The 19,806-nt window shown below is 37.9% G+C and overlaps 2 protein-coding genes across 3 annotated transcripts in view; one reads left to right on the forward strand and one right to left on the reverse strand.

Annotated features, from left to right (window-relative positions):
* Positions 1–5,145, reverse strand: part of LOC102725985 (keratin-associated protein 13-1-like) — a 5,859-nt gene extending 714 nt beyond the window's left edge. Inside the window, exon 1 of one of the 2 annotated variants that reach the window (XM_006734987.2) lies at positions 4,429–5,145. In XM_006734987.2, the coding sequence (XP_006735050.2) occupies positions 4,429–4,732 (304 nt within the window). In that variant the 5' untranslated portion in view covers positions 4,733–5,145. Of the gene's footprint in view, positions 1–4,418 lie in introns of both variants that reach the window. The other variant, XM_081804925.1, reaches the window with a different exon arrangement.
* A 3,201-nt stretch (positions 5,146–8,346) lies between these two features.
* On the forward strand, positions 8,347–8,898 carry KRTAP15-1 (keratin associated protein 15-1). Its single transcript, XM_031029912.2, has one exon. The coding sequence runs from the start codon at positions 8,446–8,448 to the stop codon at positions 8,896–8,898; it is 453 nt and encodes a 150-aa protein (XP_030885772.1). The 5' UTR covers positions 8,347–8,445.
* Positions 8,899–19,806: the final 10,908 nt, after the last annotated feature.

Here is a 19,806-nt window from a genome sequence, read left to right on the forward strand (position 1 = left end):
TTAGAATCTAGTTTGGCAGAATAGTAGCCCAAGCAAGAAACAGAAGAAAATCTCTTGTGTGTGCTTTATTATGTAAAATAGCATACTAACAGCCTAAAAGACAGCAACACAAAGGCACAAGGATAATAATACAACAGAGGTGATTGATAACGTGAGGAAAAGCATTGATTGCCAAACTAATTTACTGTGGGTACACATGACTGCTTTTAAAGTTTTAAAACTACTGCCTCCACTTTCATTAGCAGAATATTGCAGTTTGTTTGGATACAATTATGAGTTATTTGTTTACAATACTTAAAAACTGTTATTTCTTCTCCATAGGAATCTTACTTGTCTTTACCAAGATGTTGTCCTTTACCAGATTTGCTTTTTTTTTATTATTATTACTGAGGCAACCAATAATTTTATCTTCAATGTTGACCTTTTTAAATAACTTGACATTAACATTGTCAATCAGAACATTATGAACTTTACTTGGATACTTCATACTGTGCTGGAGAGAAGAACATTTTACTTCTACGCTTGAGGTTCTTCGGCTGGTCTAATAATTAAATTGATTTAAAACAGATGAACAGAAGTAAAACTAAAGTTTAATAACTTTATAACTCTAAGCTGGCGAGTAACCCCTTGAAATGGCCAAAGCCATCACCTTAAATACCATCTTCAGCTAAAGACAAAGGAAGATATTGGGGGTAGGGAGTCAGTTATGGAGGCGACCAGGAAAAGCTCAGTAAACAAGGCTGAAGTTATTATGCAGATTGAGGTCCTCACCTTCTCCACTGACAAGAGTTCTTAGACTGTTGAGTCCTTCCCCTTTTCCTGGCACAGGGTGCTCCCATCTTACAAACAGAGGTTTCCCTTATGAATATAAATCTATCTAATAAAAGGGTAATTTCTACTCAATTGTCAGATCTTCTTTTGTGCCTGCATTTTCTTAAAAATAACCAGCTTAAAATAATTGACATGACAAGGAGGAATATTTTGAGGTGGCAGATTTTGCTCCCCTTCAAATGAATGAAGGAATCAAACCATTATTAGAATTTGTTCATTTTCTACATGAAGCATTTGACAATACAGACATAAAACTGCCTCCATCTAATCCTTAGTGAAGCTTTACTGCTGCTAATAGAAGAGCACACCAACAGCTATTGCTTTTGTGTGTGTGTTGTTTTGCATGCATGGGAAAACTTAGGGTTTAACATGAGTGAAAATCATTTAGAATAGCTATTTGACCTCAATGAAAATATATGCATCCCAGTGATCTATTAACACATCTTTTGCAACTGCTAACAATAAATTATCATCTTTGGAAGCAACTGGTGACGCAAATTTACCAGAAAGAGAACTCAAATACAGAAAGAAAATAGAGTCTTATTCGAGCCCCAGTTAGGACAGCTGCCCAGGAAACAGGATCTTCAGGAGAAAGAAAGTGCTCCAGAAAATGAACAGTCTTTACAGGATCATAGGCTTTTCTACATCTTGGAAAAGCTCAAAAAAATTGTAGATGAGCATATAGGCAGAAATCCCAAGTTTTAACATCAAGGAATTCGGGGAGTAGGAGCACTGATCAATTTCTCAAGGACAAGATGGCTTTCCTTTAGGCTACTCATTCACAAAGCAGATGTGCAGTGCATGCATGGTGGGCCATAAATCAGGCTTCTGGTTGAACAAAGTTTATGTACAGTCATGCTGACTTAGAAGTCTAAAATGGCTTCTTTTGTATATCAGGCCTTTAGAGAGTATTTCATCACAATCATCTTAAAAAAACTTCTACTTTGGAGGAGCATGACTGGCTCAGTCGGAAGAGCATGTGACTCTTGATTTCCAGGTCATGAGTTTGAGCCTCACACTGGGTGTAAAGATTACTTACGTACTCACTTACATAAATAAATAAACACACACACACACAAAACCTCACAAAACACTTCTACTTTCTTTTGAAGTAGTCATTGATGCTTCTTCAGCAAAATTGTCTCTAACTTTTCATGTGGTCAGTGACATTGCTGACCCCCACGGGGGATAGTAAATGGCATCAAATTGTTATACAAATTAAATATTCACCATCGACTTGCTTTAGGAATAGAAATTCTATAATCACTTTTTTCATTGAAGATGAACTTTCCATTTTAGCTCATTGCTCCTCAAAATAATTTTTTGCAAAATTTAAAGAAGAAAGACGTTCTCAGACAAAAAGAATAGTTGCAGATTTAAACAATATATGGTCAAGCCACCCCAGCAAGAGCATGTAAATTATTCTTTATGTGCTGCGTGGCAGCCTCAATTTCATGCTGTATTTCATGTACAACCCATCGGTAATTCCCAAATTTCTCATTATCTCCACCTACTGGTAACTTGGTGTGTATTATTGCCTCCTGAGGCCTATGGAAAGAGCCATAGTAGTACTTACTGGCTAGGTTAGAAAAAAAATGACTCTCCACCATGATTTGAATGTATGAGCGGTCCTACCGCTTGTATCTGAATGTAATTTGTCTTTCAGTGATCCCTCTGCACACTGTCTTTGAAAGAAAAGCTATAGTTCTCTTTTACTCAAAAAAGAATGAACAAAGGAAAGGATAGGAGAAGGCTTGTCTTCTTTCAGATTTAATGTTGATTAAAGTAAAAACTCTGCTCACTATGCATGCATCTTATACTTCACGAGCTAAAAGCATGACCAAAGTGGAAGTCTCCCAAACCAATCTCACTTATGCTAATTCAATTAACACTCATTATAAATAAAAAGTAAAAAAAAATCTAAGACCATTACCAAATGAGACTGGACGCTGAGACAAACAGAATGAACAAAGACATATGGTTACCCTATGGGTAAGAATCTAGTTATCTATGCCTTGACTTAGTGGATAAAAGTCTGGGGCAGAACTGCTGATTCCGGGGTTATCAACTGCCTGGATGTTTAGCTGAATGCTGTAACAATAGAATATTTGCCTTGGTCTTGAGTTTTGTTTTGTTGCTGTTGTTTTCAAACAAGTGTTAGTAACCGAACAACCGAAAAGCAGGAGCAAGTTGGGACTTTATCAGACCTACAGGACTGGCGATATTGGGCCTACTTACTAATAAATGTTGGAATGTATTAGATATTTCATTTAGAGACTTAATTTTTTTTCATTATTATTATTATTTAGTTTTTATTTTAATTCCAGTGTAGGTAACATACAGTGTTATATTAGTTTCAGGTGTACCGTATAGTGATTCAACACTTGAGACTTGATTTCTTATGTCAGTTGAGTGGGGTGACTGGACTGGAACGTCTAACTTCCTACTGGAGAGTTTAACTCCACTTTTGCATGTACTTTAGGATATATTTTATTAGAGTAACCTCCTTTCCAAAATTATGTAGTGTATTTAATATCCATTACAATTTGTAATTATTTTATATAAAAACACTGAAATTTCGAACTCCATAGAGAACAAAAGGCCACAATGGTTTGTAGTCTTAAAAATGTGTTTCTAGGTTTTATCATATGAAGGTATGGAGTGGACATTAAAGATGAAATAATTTCTTTCAAACCAAAAAGACAGTTGATGATTTTATTTTTTAAGGTAAAAGAAAATATATATATATATTTATTTATTTATTTATTTTAGAGAGAGAGAGAGCACGAGTGGGGAGGAGCAGCGGGAGAAGTAGAGGCCGACTCTGTGCTGAGCACAGAGCCCGATGTGGGGCTCAATCCCACAACCCTGAGATCATGACCTGAACTGAAATCAAGAGCTAGATGCTCAACCGACTGAGCCACCCAGGCACCCCTTAAGTAAAAAATTTTTGAATGATAAATACAAATACAGAAATATCCAGTCAGGTATTTAGAAGTAGTTTTGAAGACACAGAGTAAACAGATCATATAAAAACATATATGCGAGTGCCATGTAACATATTTTTATTTACACTTGCATTTTTCCATTTTGTAAAATTTTAAATAAATGCACTAGGAGAAATAACTAGGAGATATTAAGAAAGATATTAAGAAAGAAACATGTTTCAATATTGCATGTTTATATAACTACAAGAAAGCTGTTCTGACATCTTTCTTCAGTGAATGTGTTTTCCGATTACCGGAATTCAAATTATTGCTAAACCATAATAGGTAACAACACAAGTCAAATTTGCAAGCTAATGTTAGGACAGAGATCGATAGATAGCATGGATCTTGACATAGCTGGTATTGTGGTAAATTTCTAGACATAGTAGGTATTATGCTCAAACATAAGATTCGTAGAAGCCAGATCCACAAGTTGGTTGGTAGAAAGCAGACTGGCAGCTTCTAGAAGAGTAGAGTGGACGGTAAAAGCTGGATCTACACCCCAGGGATGAAAAAGCACTGGGACCATAGCCCACTGATTGGAAAGCACCCAATCCAAAGCCCAGAGAGGGAGAGCCGCAACCCAAAGATTGAAAGCCGTTGGAGCCAAAGCCCAGAGACCCGGTGTAATTTGTCTGGCAGGGACTGAAGAGCGTGGAGGTCCTCAACGGGTAGCAGGACATCTGGCAGGGTTTGGACACTGGGTAGGACGTCGGGCAGCTGGTGGGCTCACAGCAGGTCTCCTGACAGCCACTGGAGAGGGAGGAGCCCAGCTGAAAGGTGCTGGGAGAGCGGAGGTTGGGGTTGCAGAATTGGTTGCTGGGGTAGGATGAGCCACAGAAAGATCCTGGGTAGCGCAGGTGTTGCCCAAGGGACTGGGAGGGGAAGTTTCCAGAGCAGCAGTTGTAGGACATGGTGAGAGGAGATGTGCTGTACAAAGAGAAGGTTCTGAGTTTGAATGCCACTTCTTGGACTGGGGCATTTATATACCCTTATCATTGGGTGTGTCAGCTACATGATACATAAAAACAGGTTACCTTCTGCTTTTAATTGAACTGAAACGTTCATCATAATCAAACATATGTAGTGTTTGTGGTTTTACAACTGGAAAGTGCAGTAATGTTTGTGCCTTGGAATTCAGGTAATAGTGTTGAATCTTCAAAGCTATTAGTCATCTCCCTCTGCCAAAGGTCACCCAGCAGATCACTCAGAGAACTGCTTCAGAGGTAGACAGTGTCTGGGATGAGGAAAGCTGGCTTAACTAAAAATAATTGATACCCCTTTCACAATCTGTCTCAAAATTGTTGCCATCTGGATAGCAAAGTTGCTAACTAACTGATCCATTCATAGTCATTTCTTTTAAACAAAAACACACATTGATTGTTGTCAAGCAAGTTTACTTAATGAATAATGTCATCAGGAAGCAGCAGGGGTAATATGCAAGATGTATGAGGATTTTTTTTTTTTAATCAGATCTCAATTTGAACAGCTTCGGTGAAATATTAACTGAGGTTCCCTTATTTTCCATGTTCCTGCTTAAACTGTGGGCAGACTTATAGGAGTCGATCTTAGTTTTTCTTCCTTTTGTGTGTGTGTTTATGGTGGCATACATTAAATATTAAAATCGCTTTATATTATTTTGGAATGTTAGAGGTGATTCATCCAAAAAAGCATTAAAAAATCACAAAGATGTGGCAAAAACACCCCCATGTATTTCTATCTCTAATCAGAGGCAGTGTTTATCACTAAAAAAATTCCCCAGAACCTGGAAAATGTTCTTGTTCTAAAGAAAGTTTATAAGGTAATTGCCTTGAAGTATTAGACCAAAGGAACCATCTTAAGGAGATTCTTCCTTGCCTCAGAAAGCAACATACATCGCTTTGACTTAAATTGTTTTCAGGTGTTTCTGACAAGTATTACAAAATTTCTAAAATAATGGTCATTTTTTTTCTTGTTCTATGACTTGTATTCCACTTCTATGTAGTAGGCTAATGAAGATTGATACCTTGAGGAAGAGGAGAGATTGAGAAGGTTTATCTTCCTGTGGCTTCTGTGATGTTCGATTCGTTCCTTTCACACTAAAGCATTTCCCTTCCACTCCTGAACAAAAGGGTTGGAGTGTAAAATCCTCCATTTGGTTGAGGAAAGAATGTTCAAAAATTACCGAATATCTGACTCATAGAATATTCTTTCATAGAAATAGCTGATCTAAGAGTGGATGACATTGAAGCAAACAAGCAAATTCAATTTAGGTGAGTTGAATACCTATATGCATGTTTTGATGTTCAGTATTTTATTCACAAGTAAAATGGGAAGGTTTGGGATCTAGTAGAATGCTTTTTGCTATTCATAATTAAGAAGCCTAATAAATAAGAATCGTTCATTTTAGAAACAGAGGACAAACTATATTTAAGAGATAAATGAAACATGCTTGAAAGCCAATTTGTCTACTCAAAATGTTCAGACCCATAAAGTTTACAATTTGGGAATTTAGCAATTATCTCCAGTCCCCTACCAGACTGGAATTCCATTTACAATATCCTGACAAGGTATTCCCAGTGCCCTCAAGATGGACATCTCATTATCTACAAAAATGGCTTGTCTTAGATTTTTAGCTGAATCTTCCCTTAAAACTTCCACCTAGTAATCTCAGTTCTTTCTAGAATAAGTCTCAGCTCATTTCCATTAAACAACATATCAGTTTTTGAAGATGGGTGTCTTATGAGGTTTGCCCATTCCCACAGGTTATTTTAAGCCATTTCCTGCACCCATGCACTACTCTACTTGTGGGTGTCAATGATGCATTTGATGGGAGAGTCTAGAAAAATACTTATACTAGTCCTCTAGGCAGAATATATATGTCACTTGATACATGTGTCACATCAGAGGTCCCAAAGGCATTCACTCTTTATTTCACATTATCATCTGTTCTTATTCCCTCCCATCCCATATCAACTTATAAAGATCATTTGTAACTATGAATTCTTCCAACACTTGATTGTTCCTTGAAGTCTACATGGGGTAGACACTTTCTTAATTTCTTGATTTTATTTACCTTCTGCAGTAAAATTACCACCCTATGAATGGAAACTAAGAGAACAAAGGCCTATTTTTAATGTGCAGTACTTATTCTTTTGTTCTCAAAACATCAACCCTACCAAAAATTTACTTAAACTTTATAGGGATTAAGCTTGATAATTTATCAATGACTTCTATCAAAAAGCAAGTCAAGTTCAGGGCAAGGATTCCTTGACTTCAGTATTTTTACAATGTAATCTTCAAGGTACTCCTGCAAATATTGGACACTTTCTTCTTCTTTTTTTTTTTAAGATTTTATTTGTTTGAGAGAGAGTGAGAGCATGAGCAGATAAGGAGGAGGGCCCTGGGGAGAGGGAGAAGCAGACTCACCACTGAGCAGGGAGCTCCACACAGGACTCTATCCCAGGAACCGAGATTACAACCTGAGCAGAAGGCAGACGCTTAACTGACTGAGCCACCCAGGCACCCCTGGACCCTTCATTTTTTTATTTTATTTTATTTATTTATTTCAGAGAGAGAGCGCACAAACGAAAGAGCAGAAGCAGGGGGAGCAGCAGAGGGAGAGGGAGAAGCAAACTCCCTGCAGAGCAGGGAGCCCCACGCAGGGGCTCAATCCCAGGACTCTGGGATCATGACCTGAGCTGAAGGCAGATGCTTAACTGACTGAACCACCCAGGAGCCCCTGGACCCTTCATTCTTTTTTTTTTTTTTAAAGATTTATTTATTTATTTGACAGAGAGATAGCGAGAGCAGGAACACAAGCAGGGGGAGTGGGAGAGGGAGAAGCAGGATTCCCGCCGAGCAGGGAGTCCGATGTGGGACTCGATCCCAGGACCCTGGGATCATGACCTGAGCCGAAGGCAGACGCTTAACGACTGAGCCACCCAGGCGCCCTGGACCCTTCATTCTTAAATCAAAAACTTACACACACAAAAGCAGCTTGGGTACTTGTGCTGTAAGAAAACCAAAATCCAAATGTGTAGGACACTCACTTAGCTTTTCTACCAATTAAGAGTGGGTTATTTCTTCTATAAGGTCCACAAGATGTGGGAGATGAAACAGATATTAAGGACTGGGGGTTGTTTTTTTTTTTTTTTCTGTTCTCAACTGGGTTCCTAAACTTGGAACAAAATAAATATGCCCTCCAGACCACAAAGTATTTTTTTAGAACTTTAAACGGAGCAAAATTCTCACTGTATTATCCATTCAGATTCAATTATCACTGTATTACCCATTCAGATTCAATTCAGGGATAGGATGAATAAAACACCAATCTTATAGGGACAATTACCATACAATTATATTCATCTACCCAAGCTAGTTGAATGAGAGATGACATCTTTACTCATAAACAATTGCTTTGAAAACCTAATGAAATTCTTTCATTTAAAAGTTTGCTTTTGTAAAAAAAAAAAAAAAAAAGCCTTTGAAGGTTAATGTATTTCATTTTGACTGGAGACTAATTAAGCATTCTTATTAAGATGGGCACATGCTACTAACTCATTGCTAGGGTATATAAGCGTCCGGTAGAAGGCAAAAGTCACGCTCACCAAACCTCTCTGCAACTCAGCTGAACTCAGAACTCGACATGCATTACAATCGCAGCCCTGGAAACTTCTCCTCCTGCTCTCTTGGAGGTTACCTGGGGTACCCAGGTTCCCCCTATGATTCTTTCTACCCCAGCAATGAAATCTACTCTCCCAGCACCTACCAGCTGGGTTCCTCTGTCTTTGGTGGCTATCAGGAGACCTGCTGTGAACCCACCAGCTGCGGGACATCCAGTGCTGGGGCCAGACCCTACCAGACATCCTGCTTCCGCCCAAAGAATTCCTTCTTCTTCAGTCCCTGCCAAACAAATTACATGGGGTCTCTGGGATGTGGAAATATTGGCCTTGGGCCTTTTGGTTGTGGAAGCACTGGTTTCCAATCTCTGGGCTGTGGGTCCAGCTTCAGTCGTCCAACTTACTTTTCTTCTAGGAGCTGCCAGTCAACTTGTTACCAACCAGCCTTTAGCTCTCACTTTTTTAGATCAACTTGCTGAATATTCCCCATTATCTCACTGTTATGTCTGTACTTTATGAAACCTTAACATGTAGCCTGTCCAATATCTGCGACTGCTGATGATCTGCATCACCAAGACTCGCCATCACCATCTCTCCCAGAAGTATGTGATTCATTGTGGACAAAGTAACCTTGGCCTGTGACCTTTTCTAAATCAGACATATGAGATAAGCCTTGAATGTTCATTTTTATGTCAATGCTCAGGGTCCCTTTCGTTACTCTCTAAGATTTTTCTCTTATTTTTCTCCTAGGATTCTTTCACTTAAGTGTATTTCAGATAGAATTGACATTTAAAATAAACTTTTCTCTACCATGAATTATGGCATTCCATTTTTCTTATTCATATAATACATTTGTTGAATGTATCCAGTACCTTCAACAGTCTTCATTAGGTAAGCACCTTTTTGTTTTGTTTTGTTTGTTTCATAGGTTTTATTAATATGTTACTGAATAGAAAACAAGGAATTTAAAGGATAATTAAAAATGTGATATATCTTGTGCTCACTTCGGCAGCACATATACTAAAAAAATGTGATATATCTTACAGGTTAAGGATTTATGTACACTGATAGATGAATTTGTTTATTTAACTGCTTTAGAAAATTTTGTTTTTAGTTAGGCATTCACTGCAAAATATTTATTGAGATTTTTTTATGATTTTATTTATTTATTTGTCAGAGAGAGGGGGAGAGAAAGACAGAGAGAAAGCATAAGCAGGGGGAGCTGTAGGCAGAGGGAGAAGCAGACTCCCCGCGTAGCAAGCCCGATGAGGGACTCAGTCCTAGGACCCTGGGATCATGATCTGAGCCAAAGGCAGCTGCTTAACCTACTGGCATCCCTACTGAGTTTTGATTATAGAAAAGGCATTGTGCTGAACGAAGGCATAAATTCCCTGCCTTCATGAAGTTCACACACGTACAATTCTAACTTACCATCATGCAGCAAGCGCAAAAATGGGGACAAATATTAAAAGTTTCAATAGGAATACAAAGAACAGGGACTTCGAAAAAAGTGTGAGGGGAAAAAAAGTGTGAGGAAATCGCATAAAACTCATTACTGACAATCCAAAGAATTAGCATTTCATATTAAAAAAAATAACTCTTGTTGATCTAATGTGTCAGTTATAGTCCTTTGAGAAATAGCTACCAAACAGGGTTTGACCTAAAAGAAATTTATTGGAGAAAATGCCTGTCAGGGAAAATGGAGAGGTAGCTGGAGAATTCTGGGAGGGTCATCACACCATGATGTGGATCTGAATTCAGTGGAGAAAAGAGAGAAGCAAAGAAGGGATGTTGGGTTGGAATAACCTTCTTCAGGGCAGTTCCAAGTTACCCATCAAAGGAGTTCAGTGTCTCACAGAGATGGGCCTGCCTTAGTATCCCTGCCAAGCTCAGTAACTGGCCAAGAAGAGGGCATGTTATGACGTCGGCATGAACGCGGTGGTAGATTCAGAGACTGGCAGCTGGAGATGTCAGTCAATCATGTTCCCTGCAGAGGGAGGTGTGAGAGCTATGTTTTCATAGCTTCCATGATGTTCATTCTGATTTACAATAAATGGTGAAATGATAAATGAAAAGATGGATTTTTTCATGAATTAAGTTCAGTATCTTATTTTTTTACTTAGTTTGATCAAAAAATTAATTACTGTAACAAACCCTATCTAGGACTCAGTGAGTGAAACTCTAACTCTACAGCTGAATATGAAAAGGAATTGAGAATTATTGGATGGTCATCTTCGATTTTAAATATAACTAATGTATTAAACACGCTGGACCCAGTAGGGCATAATTAGGAAATTGCTTCATCTTTCTCCTGCTATTCAATTTCACACTTGACCTGAGGGCTCTAACTAGCCTGGATCTCTGAACAATTCCATGGGCAGATCTATGATCACATTAAGATATTAAGAAACATCTTTATCTCACATTAGTAGTTAATTCCAATCCAGGAGAAATTAAAAACCAGCCTTACAGCTACATCAAGTCTTCTCCCTTTTCCCTTAATTTAGGCCTGTCATGTAATTCGGTAGGCCACTGGTGACATGATCATTTGATTTAACTTCCTTGCTCTACCTTGTCTTCCATCAAAGTGCTGCTTCTGACTTCTCCTGTTCAAACCAGAGAGAAAGGACAGGAGGAAAGAAAATGAGAACTCAGTCATCTGTCTCAGTACGGTTTAGACTCCCTGTGTCAATGTGACTTCTCTGTTTCAGGAAACTTTTCCTAGGAAAAGATGAGATTAAACCAATGAACCATTTCACTGTATGCTTCAGGAAACTCCTATGGACTAGGTTTTTGGAGAAAATGGTCTGTAGACATGGAAAAACAGAGCCCAAAGTAAGCAACCATTTGCTTATCGAGAGGCTTGTTATCAGTATGTTCTCTTTGCTATGCTGACGTCCTAAAGTACCATGTAATAAGTTTGCCCAGTCCCAATCAATTTCCTGCCTTGACACCATTTGAACCCAGAATCTCACTTTTAACACCTCTCTTTGGAATCACAGCTAAAGCTCTCCTGGTGTCTGCCCCTCACTGCAAGAAGTTCGGCTATACTTCATTTTGCTTAAGTAACAGATTGGTGATACTCTAAGGTGTTCGGAGGGACATAAAAGTCTTCACTTAGCTAGTGCTACTTGTGATTCTGCCTTTGCTGCTGAATATCCTCAGTTTTCACAGGTGTCTGAGTACTGGCTCTCTCCCTAGTGGAGACTGTGGTGTGTTTTCCAGAAGCCATCTTGTTATCACCCCACCCAACTCCCTGGAATCTTCTGCACTGAACCATTCACCTGACAGCACACTCTTCCACAACTTCTCGTTAGCTTCTCACCCTCAGTTCCTACCCACCATCAGGGCTACACCCCATCCAGCTTTCTTCTGCTAGCATCCATTTGCTCTAGAGACAGACCTCTTGGTCCAGAGGAAACACAAACACTAGCTGCCTATCCATGGAAGCAGCGTTTGCTCCTAGAGCAGCTTCCTTTCACTCAGCCAATGCTAACGACTCACTGCAGCTTTTTAAGAGAGAAACAGAGAATACTAGTCACCCTAACTCACAGCCTCCAAGAAACATAGATAATCTTCTGCATTGTCCCCTCAGTGACACTAGGGCACAAAATCCCACAGATATTCCATTCCTTTTATTAACATGACACGTTTAGTGAATGCATCCTGTACTTTCAAAAGTCTTCACTGGGTCAACATTATTTGTTTTCTTTGTTTCATATTTTTTTTTTTTCTGGACAAAAAGAAGAAAGGTTAAATAAGAGTTGAAATATATGACATAGCTCCTGTTTGAGAGATTTATATTCTCTCAGAAGTGCATTTATTCATCTAATTGCTTCAAAAATTTTTGTTTTCAGTTAAGCATTCATTGAACAAACATTTGTTGAGCTCCTATTATATAAAATGTTCCTATTGTATAGGATAAGATTACTGTCGCCACTTCTGGCCAGCCACCACTGTCCATGCATGGTCCTCATGACTTTCCCTCCCTTCACAAGAAAGGAGAAGCACCGTATGTGTGTGTGCGTGTTGTGAAGGGGGTGGGGGGTTGATGCCCTTCTACCAGAATGAACTATTTGAGAGTAAACTTCTCCCCCTTATGAATGTCTAAGCTTCTCTTGATGGTTGAAACGTTCTCAAAAACTATAAAACAGTGTGGCCACATCTTCTCTTCAGGATGTGACTAGAGAAAGAGAGATACATATGGACAAAGAGAGAGACACACACACACAGAGATTTAAGGAATTGGCTCACATGACTGTGAGGTCTGGCAAGTACAAAACTCCTAGGGCAGTCCAGGGGGCTGAAAACTCAGGCAGGTTTCTTTTTTTTTTTTTACCCTTTTTTTTTATTATGTTATGTTAATCACCATACATTATATCATTAGTTTTTGATGTAGTGTTCCATGATTCATTGTTTGCGTATAACACCCAGTGCTCCATGCAGTACGTGCCCTCTTTAATACCCATCACCAGGCTAACCCATCCTCCCACCCCCTCCCCTCTAGAACCCTCAGCTTGTTTCTCAGAGTCCATAGTCTCTCATGGTTTGTCTCCCCCTCCTATTCCCTCCCTTCATTCTTCCCCTCCTGCTATCTTTACCATCTTGAGGTAAACCTCAAGGAGAAACCTTTGTTCTTGCTCTTAAGGCATTAACTGATTGGACAAGACCCACCCACATTATCTAGAACAATCTCTTTAAAAGTAAACTGATTGTAAATGATAATTAAATCTACAAAATGTGTTCACAACAACACAAAACTAGTATTTGACCAAACAACTGGGCACCATAACCTAGTCCAGTTGACACATAAAAATTATCTACCACAATCTCTGTTCTCTTGAAAATCTGGGCTGAGGGTATCTATTTCATAACATATACAGTATAAATTAGTGCGTAAGACTTTAAGCAAGAGTAAATTAAAATTTTACTTGTAAGTAATCTTCCTCTCAGTTCATAAAATTATTTTCATACTTTTTTTTAGATCATTTTTCATATTCTTAAGTCTAATTTGTAAGAGAGATTTCTAGCAGTTTCATAATTGCTCACTGGGATATGGAAACCTCTTAATATGTGTCTATGTGTGTTCATAAGAACAATTTCTTTTCTGCTAATGATCTCTCCAGTGCAGTCCTGCTAGGAACACAACTTTGGCCTAGCTGTGCACGAGATATATTAGGGCAGAGGGCCATGTTCAGGGAATTTGTTTCCAAGAAAATTTCCTTTTAAAGAATCATTTATTTATTTTAGAGAGCGAGAGAGCACGTGAACGAGGGGTGGGGGTGCGGAGGGGAGGGAGAGAGAGAATCTCCAACAGACTCCCCACTGAGCATGGAAACCAACGAGGGGCTCCATCCTACAACCCTGAGATCATGACCTCAGCCAAAACCAAGAGTCAGCCACTTAACTAACTGAGCCACCCAGGCGCCCGACCCCCACCCCTGAGATAATTTTTAATCTATTTGCCCACCTTATGCTATTTCTGGTCATCATATTTCTCAGGTTTGCTTCATTCATTAGCTTTTGTCATACTCCATCCCATTTTTATCATGCCTTTCTTTTATCATTCTCTACCTTTCTGCTTTGCTTCCTGTACTTTAACCAAGCGTTCATTCTCTTTATAGTTTCCACAGCTCTTGGAACTACTATCATTTGCATTGGGTACTTCTTTGTCAGGATATGGGTGTCTTGTGCATTGTAAGATGTTTAGCAGCTTCCCTGGCCCCTTCTACTAGATGCCAGTTACACTGCCACCCCCCATCCACACACACACACCCCCTATCCCCCTTGTGACAATCACATATGTTGCCAGACATTACCAATTGTCCGCCAGAGGCACAATTATTCTTTGTTTAGAACCACTGATTTAGATGGGTATCTGGGGAATGAGCTGCTTGGGATAGTTCTTAACTGTGAACACCAGACCTATCCCCTATTTGGGATGGAGATAGGACAGTGAAAATAAAATACTGTATTACTCCAAGCATGCATAAGGTGTTATAAGTGATGACTACTGAATAAACAAATAAATTTCATAAATCTAAAATAATGTTGAGCTACTTACTTGGTAAATATTATTCCACTATTGCATATGAATGTAGTAATTGTGATGATATTCATAATGACCTGTTCAGCTGCAATTAGAGAAAAAAAAATGACACTTTTTGTGACCAATTTCTCAGTCGCAGAACATCTAAGTTGTCTATTGGGATCATACTCACTCTCCGATCATCCTGGACCAAGGAGAAATAGCAAGACTTAGATTATCTTCTCACTATATTTCAGATAATTAAGACCAACCAAGACCAATTTCTGGTTTATGGACTCTGCTTTAATATCTTTGGGTATTCTTAGGGCTTCCTTCAATTTATCTGACTCATTCTGTGTACTCCACGAAGAAAGACTTCAACTCTTAGTATCGACCAGCAGTGATGGAGCTGATCATAAACTACATTTCTTCATTTTGAAGCTTTGAAGCTGATATCACGGGTTTCACTCTCTAAGTATCTCAACACCACATTTCAATGTATCATATGAGCACTTTACTAACTATGAACTTTTCAGCTGTGTCTACCAAATACTTCATGCTAACAAGCATCTGCTCAAAGGGATTCATATTTCAAAAACAAGAAAACAAGTTTATTAAACAAATATTTATTTGTCCCTGCTACATGACAGGGTTTATGGAGGATGCAAGTTTAAGCAACAATGTAATGGAATTGACACAGGTCTATCAAAATTATGAACTAACTGTAACTTTAGTCAGACTGGCAGAGTTTCACGAGAAAAAAAATGAAGACTGGAGGACTTTTTCCAGAAGAAGTAAAGCTCAAGTTAAGACCTTGAGGATAATGCATTTGGACAGGCAGAGTAAAGATACAGGAAAAGGAGTAAGACAAGCACAGTATGCAAAGCACTTGTTTGAGGAAGGGCAAGAACCCTCCCTTTGCATTTGGAAAAGAGCTTGAACTAGAAAGGCTATTTGGCCATGGATATCGTGCTAACAAATTTTGATTATATTATGAAAGGACCTGGAGAACAGTGGAAATTTCTGAGTAGTAATTCTAGAATTTCCTTCTGTCACCTAAATTTAATATGCTTTTGGGAGACATATTTTTAAATAAGAACTTTTATTTGATGTTTCAGTCAATATTTCATTTACAATGATATTTCTATTTCATTGTTTTGTCGTTGGAATTCTGGCCAGAAGGTACAGGAAATATTTTTGTGGTTATGGGCTATATCCTACTTTCCAACTCTTGCCTGCTTATCTGAAAGGAACCCTTAAGACAGGAATGTGATCTTCTACATAATTTGTTACTTTCAGAGTATCATTAATAAAATGTTAACAACTGATTCATCATTATACCTAAAAATAAAAATTAGTTGTGAAAACTGAGATCATCAGTCTGTTCACTTTTATGTTATTTTTAAAAGCAGTTGTGAAAATTTTGTGGGCTTTTATTTTTAACTGTACATGCTATAGCAATGTATTTTTATAATCCATAGAGCAGTACAAAGAGTTGGGTTATGTATTTGGTTTTATTTGTTTGTTTTTTTTAATAAGACATCTCAGGTACAGAGAAGTTTATTTGTCCAAAATCACATAGCTAGTCAGTATTATATTATAAACTCAGTTCTACTTTTAAAACTCTATTTTTAAAAAAATCATATAATCGTACACAATGAGTAAAAATAAATAAATAAACAAGAGAGCACTGTCACAATATTCTAGGTAATAAAATGTCTATTTGACTTAATAACGTTTCCAAGCATTTGATATCAAGGAAACAGTGAGCACTACTTTTTTTCGAAGATCTTGGATAATGTCGAATTTAGTTATTAGGAATCTGTGCCATTAACAAATTGCATTTCCACAAATTCATTTTATGAATCTCTACAAAAGGTAAATGAATGCTAAAAAAAATTCTAAATAGATATGGCAGGACATATGATGAAATATTTAAGAATATTTATTTGAGCAAGTGAGGTGCAAACTGAAGAATGACAATATGAAATAGTCTAGAGAATTGGATGGTGTTACATACAGTTGGAGAAAGATCCTACCTAGATTTACATATTTGCACAAAAACAGGAGTGTTCATGCACAAGACCTAAGTAAAGAGCGGGCTTTCTTGTATAAGATACAGTACATTCCCAATAAAACCATTGGCTACTAAATTCTCATAACTACTAAATTAGAGATTTCTAACTATTATGATATTGACTTAAGTAATTGGATTTTACATAATTATAGAGGGAACACAAAAAGAACCAGCAAGAAAATTAAGAATATGGAACATTTTAATTTTGTTCTTTCATATGTCATGCTCAGAATATTTTTGCTGAAAAAAAAAAAAAAAGAATATTTTTGCTGCATATTGAAACAAAGTAATGAAAGTCTATAATGATAAATTCTAAATTGCTCAAGCTCATAGTGCCAGGCTACTGTGAAGCTGTGGTCAATTAATTGTAAATTCATTCTATTTCCTTAAAAATCACGAAATATGCCAATTTTGTACAGATTCTTTTATGAGAAATTAGGATTTATTTAGTTTGTCCATTGTTCCCCGTAACCTCCAAAGATACCCTGTATTTCAATGGGTACACATAACTATTCAATATTTATTTATATTTTTTATTCTGTTGCATATATAACCATTTTATGTACACAACCATGTTGTATTTGATATATAAAATGGGCTCTATTAAGAATAAAACTCGACATGAGCTCTATTTTTTTAAAAGATTTTATTTATTTGAGAGAGAGAGAGAGGCCACAGACAGGGGGAGTGGCAGGCAGAGGGAGAGGGAGAAGCAGACTCCCCACTGAGCAGAGAGACTGATGTGACGCTTGATCCCAGGACCCTGGGATCATGACCTGAGCTGAAGGCAGATGCTTAACCCACTGAGCCACCCAGGCACCCTGACATGAGCTCTATTAAGAATAAAAATGTTTCCCTTTTTTAAAAGTGTTTTCTAAAACCAATAGAGTGGGGCGCCCGGGTGGCTCAGTTTGTTTAGCGCCTGACTCTTGATTTCATCTCAGGTCATGATCTCAGGGTTGTGAGATCCAGCCTCTTGCTGGGCTCCATGCTCATTGTGGAGTCTACTTGAGATTCTCTTTCTCCCTCTGCCCCTCCCCTCCCTCCTCTCCCACCCCCAACTCACACTCTCTCTCTCTCACATAAATAAATAAATCTTTAAAAAAAATAAATTCAATAAGACTAAGTAACCAAAGAGAGAGAGATAGAGACAGATAGAGACAGAGAAAGCGAGAGAGAGGTATTTATTGATAGGCTAAGAGCCTGAGTGTCCTCTGAGTTGGAATGTGGTAGAAAGATGACTTAAGATTCCATCACTTACTTTCCACGCATTCTTGAGAAATCTACTTAAGCTTTTTTTCCTTTTAAACTTAGTTTAAATTTTTTTCTGGCCCATGAGCTGGTAACTTGGGGTGACTCACATCCTAGCCTCAATTCCTCAATTTCTTCATTTTTACAATTGGATAAAATCATCTATATGGTAGGATTAGTCTAAGGATTTAAAGGAGACATTACATAAAAAAAAAAAAAAAAACACTTGCTATGTAATGGAAGGCAGCTGATAAATGTTAGATCCTATCCGCTATTATTTTACTAGTTTTAATTTACATGTCCTCAACTATGGAGATTTCTTCAGTGGATAGTTAATAAACATTTACCGAATGTCAACTGTGTGGTGGTCACTTCACTGTCCTTGGGTTTACCAAGATGAGAAGATAACTCTTACCCTCCAACAACCTACAGGGCAGTTAAAAAAGAAAAAAAAAGGTAGTAGTAAGAAAATCCCCATGTGTATTTAAGTGCATTAGAAACAAGTTTTATCTAGCTAAAGAAGAAAATTGTTTTCAAATGCTGTACAATTCAAATGGACACTTGCTGTAGGAGTTTTATTACTTCTCCCTCTATGTATGTGAGTCTTTAAAACTGTATCCAGAACAGCTCTACTGCAGAGTGTCCACACCATAGGAATGGGTGCCAAGGAAGATTCTGGTAGAGCAGAGGCTTTAAAATTTGTGTGACCCTGACCCATACAGAGAAACACATTTTACTTTGGAACTTATTTGTCTCTCTCTTTTCTCTCTCTGTATTTCTCTCTCTCTCTTACTCTTTCCTAAGAACCAAACTTTCAGAAAAAAAAAATGTGTAAGATGACTCCACCATTTTCTATCCTCTCTCATCCCACCCCATCCCATTCTATTAGTTATCATTCAAAGAAGTACTGATCATCAATAAATAGATTTGTGACCCACTAATGATACAAGATTCAGATACTGGAAACTTTTGGTATTGAGATTACCCACATGGGAGTTATTAAAGCAGCTAATTCCATGTCTTCCTGCTTGAAATGATCTCAAAAAGTTTCCATTCGTTGATACAACTGCCCAGTGTCTCTCCCCCCAGTAAGTGGAACAAAATTCCTAGTAAACTGTGGTTCAACCACAGGTCACTAGACGTCCACTGAAGAAATTTTAGATTTCTGGACACTTTTTAATTAGATGAAATTGCAAACCTTGGATTGAAAGATAGTTAAGACAAAATCAGAGCCTTTATCCTAAAAGGGATAAGTAACAATTAGGAAGTATATTGACACAAGTTTAAATCCATGTTTTTAAAAATAACCCACATATATCTCTGCTTATATTAGTGATCCAAGAAAGATGTTAAGTAGATATTCAAGCTTGAATTCTTTTAAGTAATACTCAACAAAGTTTAATGTTTGTATCGTTTTACAGTTTATATGGACTTTAATACACATGCATTATCTCATGAGCTCCATCTATTGTATTATTGAAGATATTTATCACTTTCACAAAGATATTGCATTGCAATTTCCTCAAAATGGAGACTTTGCAGGTTACTAATATTCATGACTGGAAGACTTCTCGAAAGAAGGCCAGGGCATTGATTGAGAATTCCTGCAAATTCAGTGATAGGTCCTGGATGCTTCTGAATCAGTCACAGGTGACCAGTTTCTCCACATGGTGAGATATCCCAAGTGTTAATAACTCAATGATGGAAACCCCAGGGATCCTCTGCCCAGATGGTAGAACCCACTCCTAGAATCCCAAGATCTGTTATAAGTTCTTTGCCAAGGATGGGAGAGAGAGAAAGTCAGGGCTGGAAATACAGGGACTGACCACAACACTGGTAGACAGTGGCACTGTGGAAAGAATCACAGCAGTCACTGTGGAATTGGGAACTGTCTTGAAAGGTACTAGGAAGACAATAGATAAAGGGGCTTGGATAGGAAGATTGCTGGAGAGAAGCAAAGGGAGCCCTCGAAGACCTGACTGAAGTTTCCAGAATAACAGATGATAGTCGTTCTGCTGAATTCGTTTTTTT

The sequence above is a fragment of the Leptonychotes weddellii genome, chromosome 1 (assembly GCF_054177405.1).
Source record: "Leptonychotes weddellii isolate Sample4059 chromosome 1, ASM5417740v2, whole genome shotgun sequence".
Classification (NCBI taxonomy): Eukaryota; Metazoa; Chordata; class Mammalia; order Carnivora; family Phocidae; genus Leptonychotes; species Leptonychotes weddellii.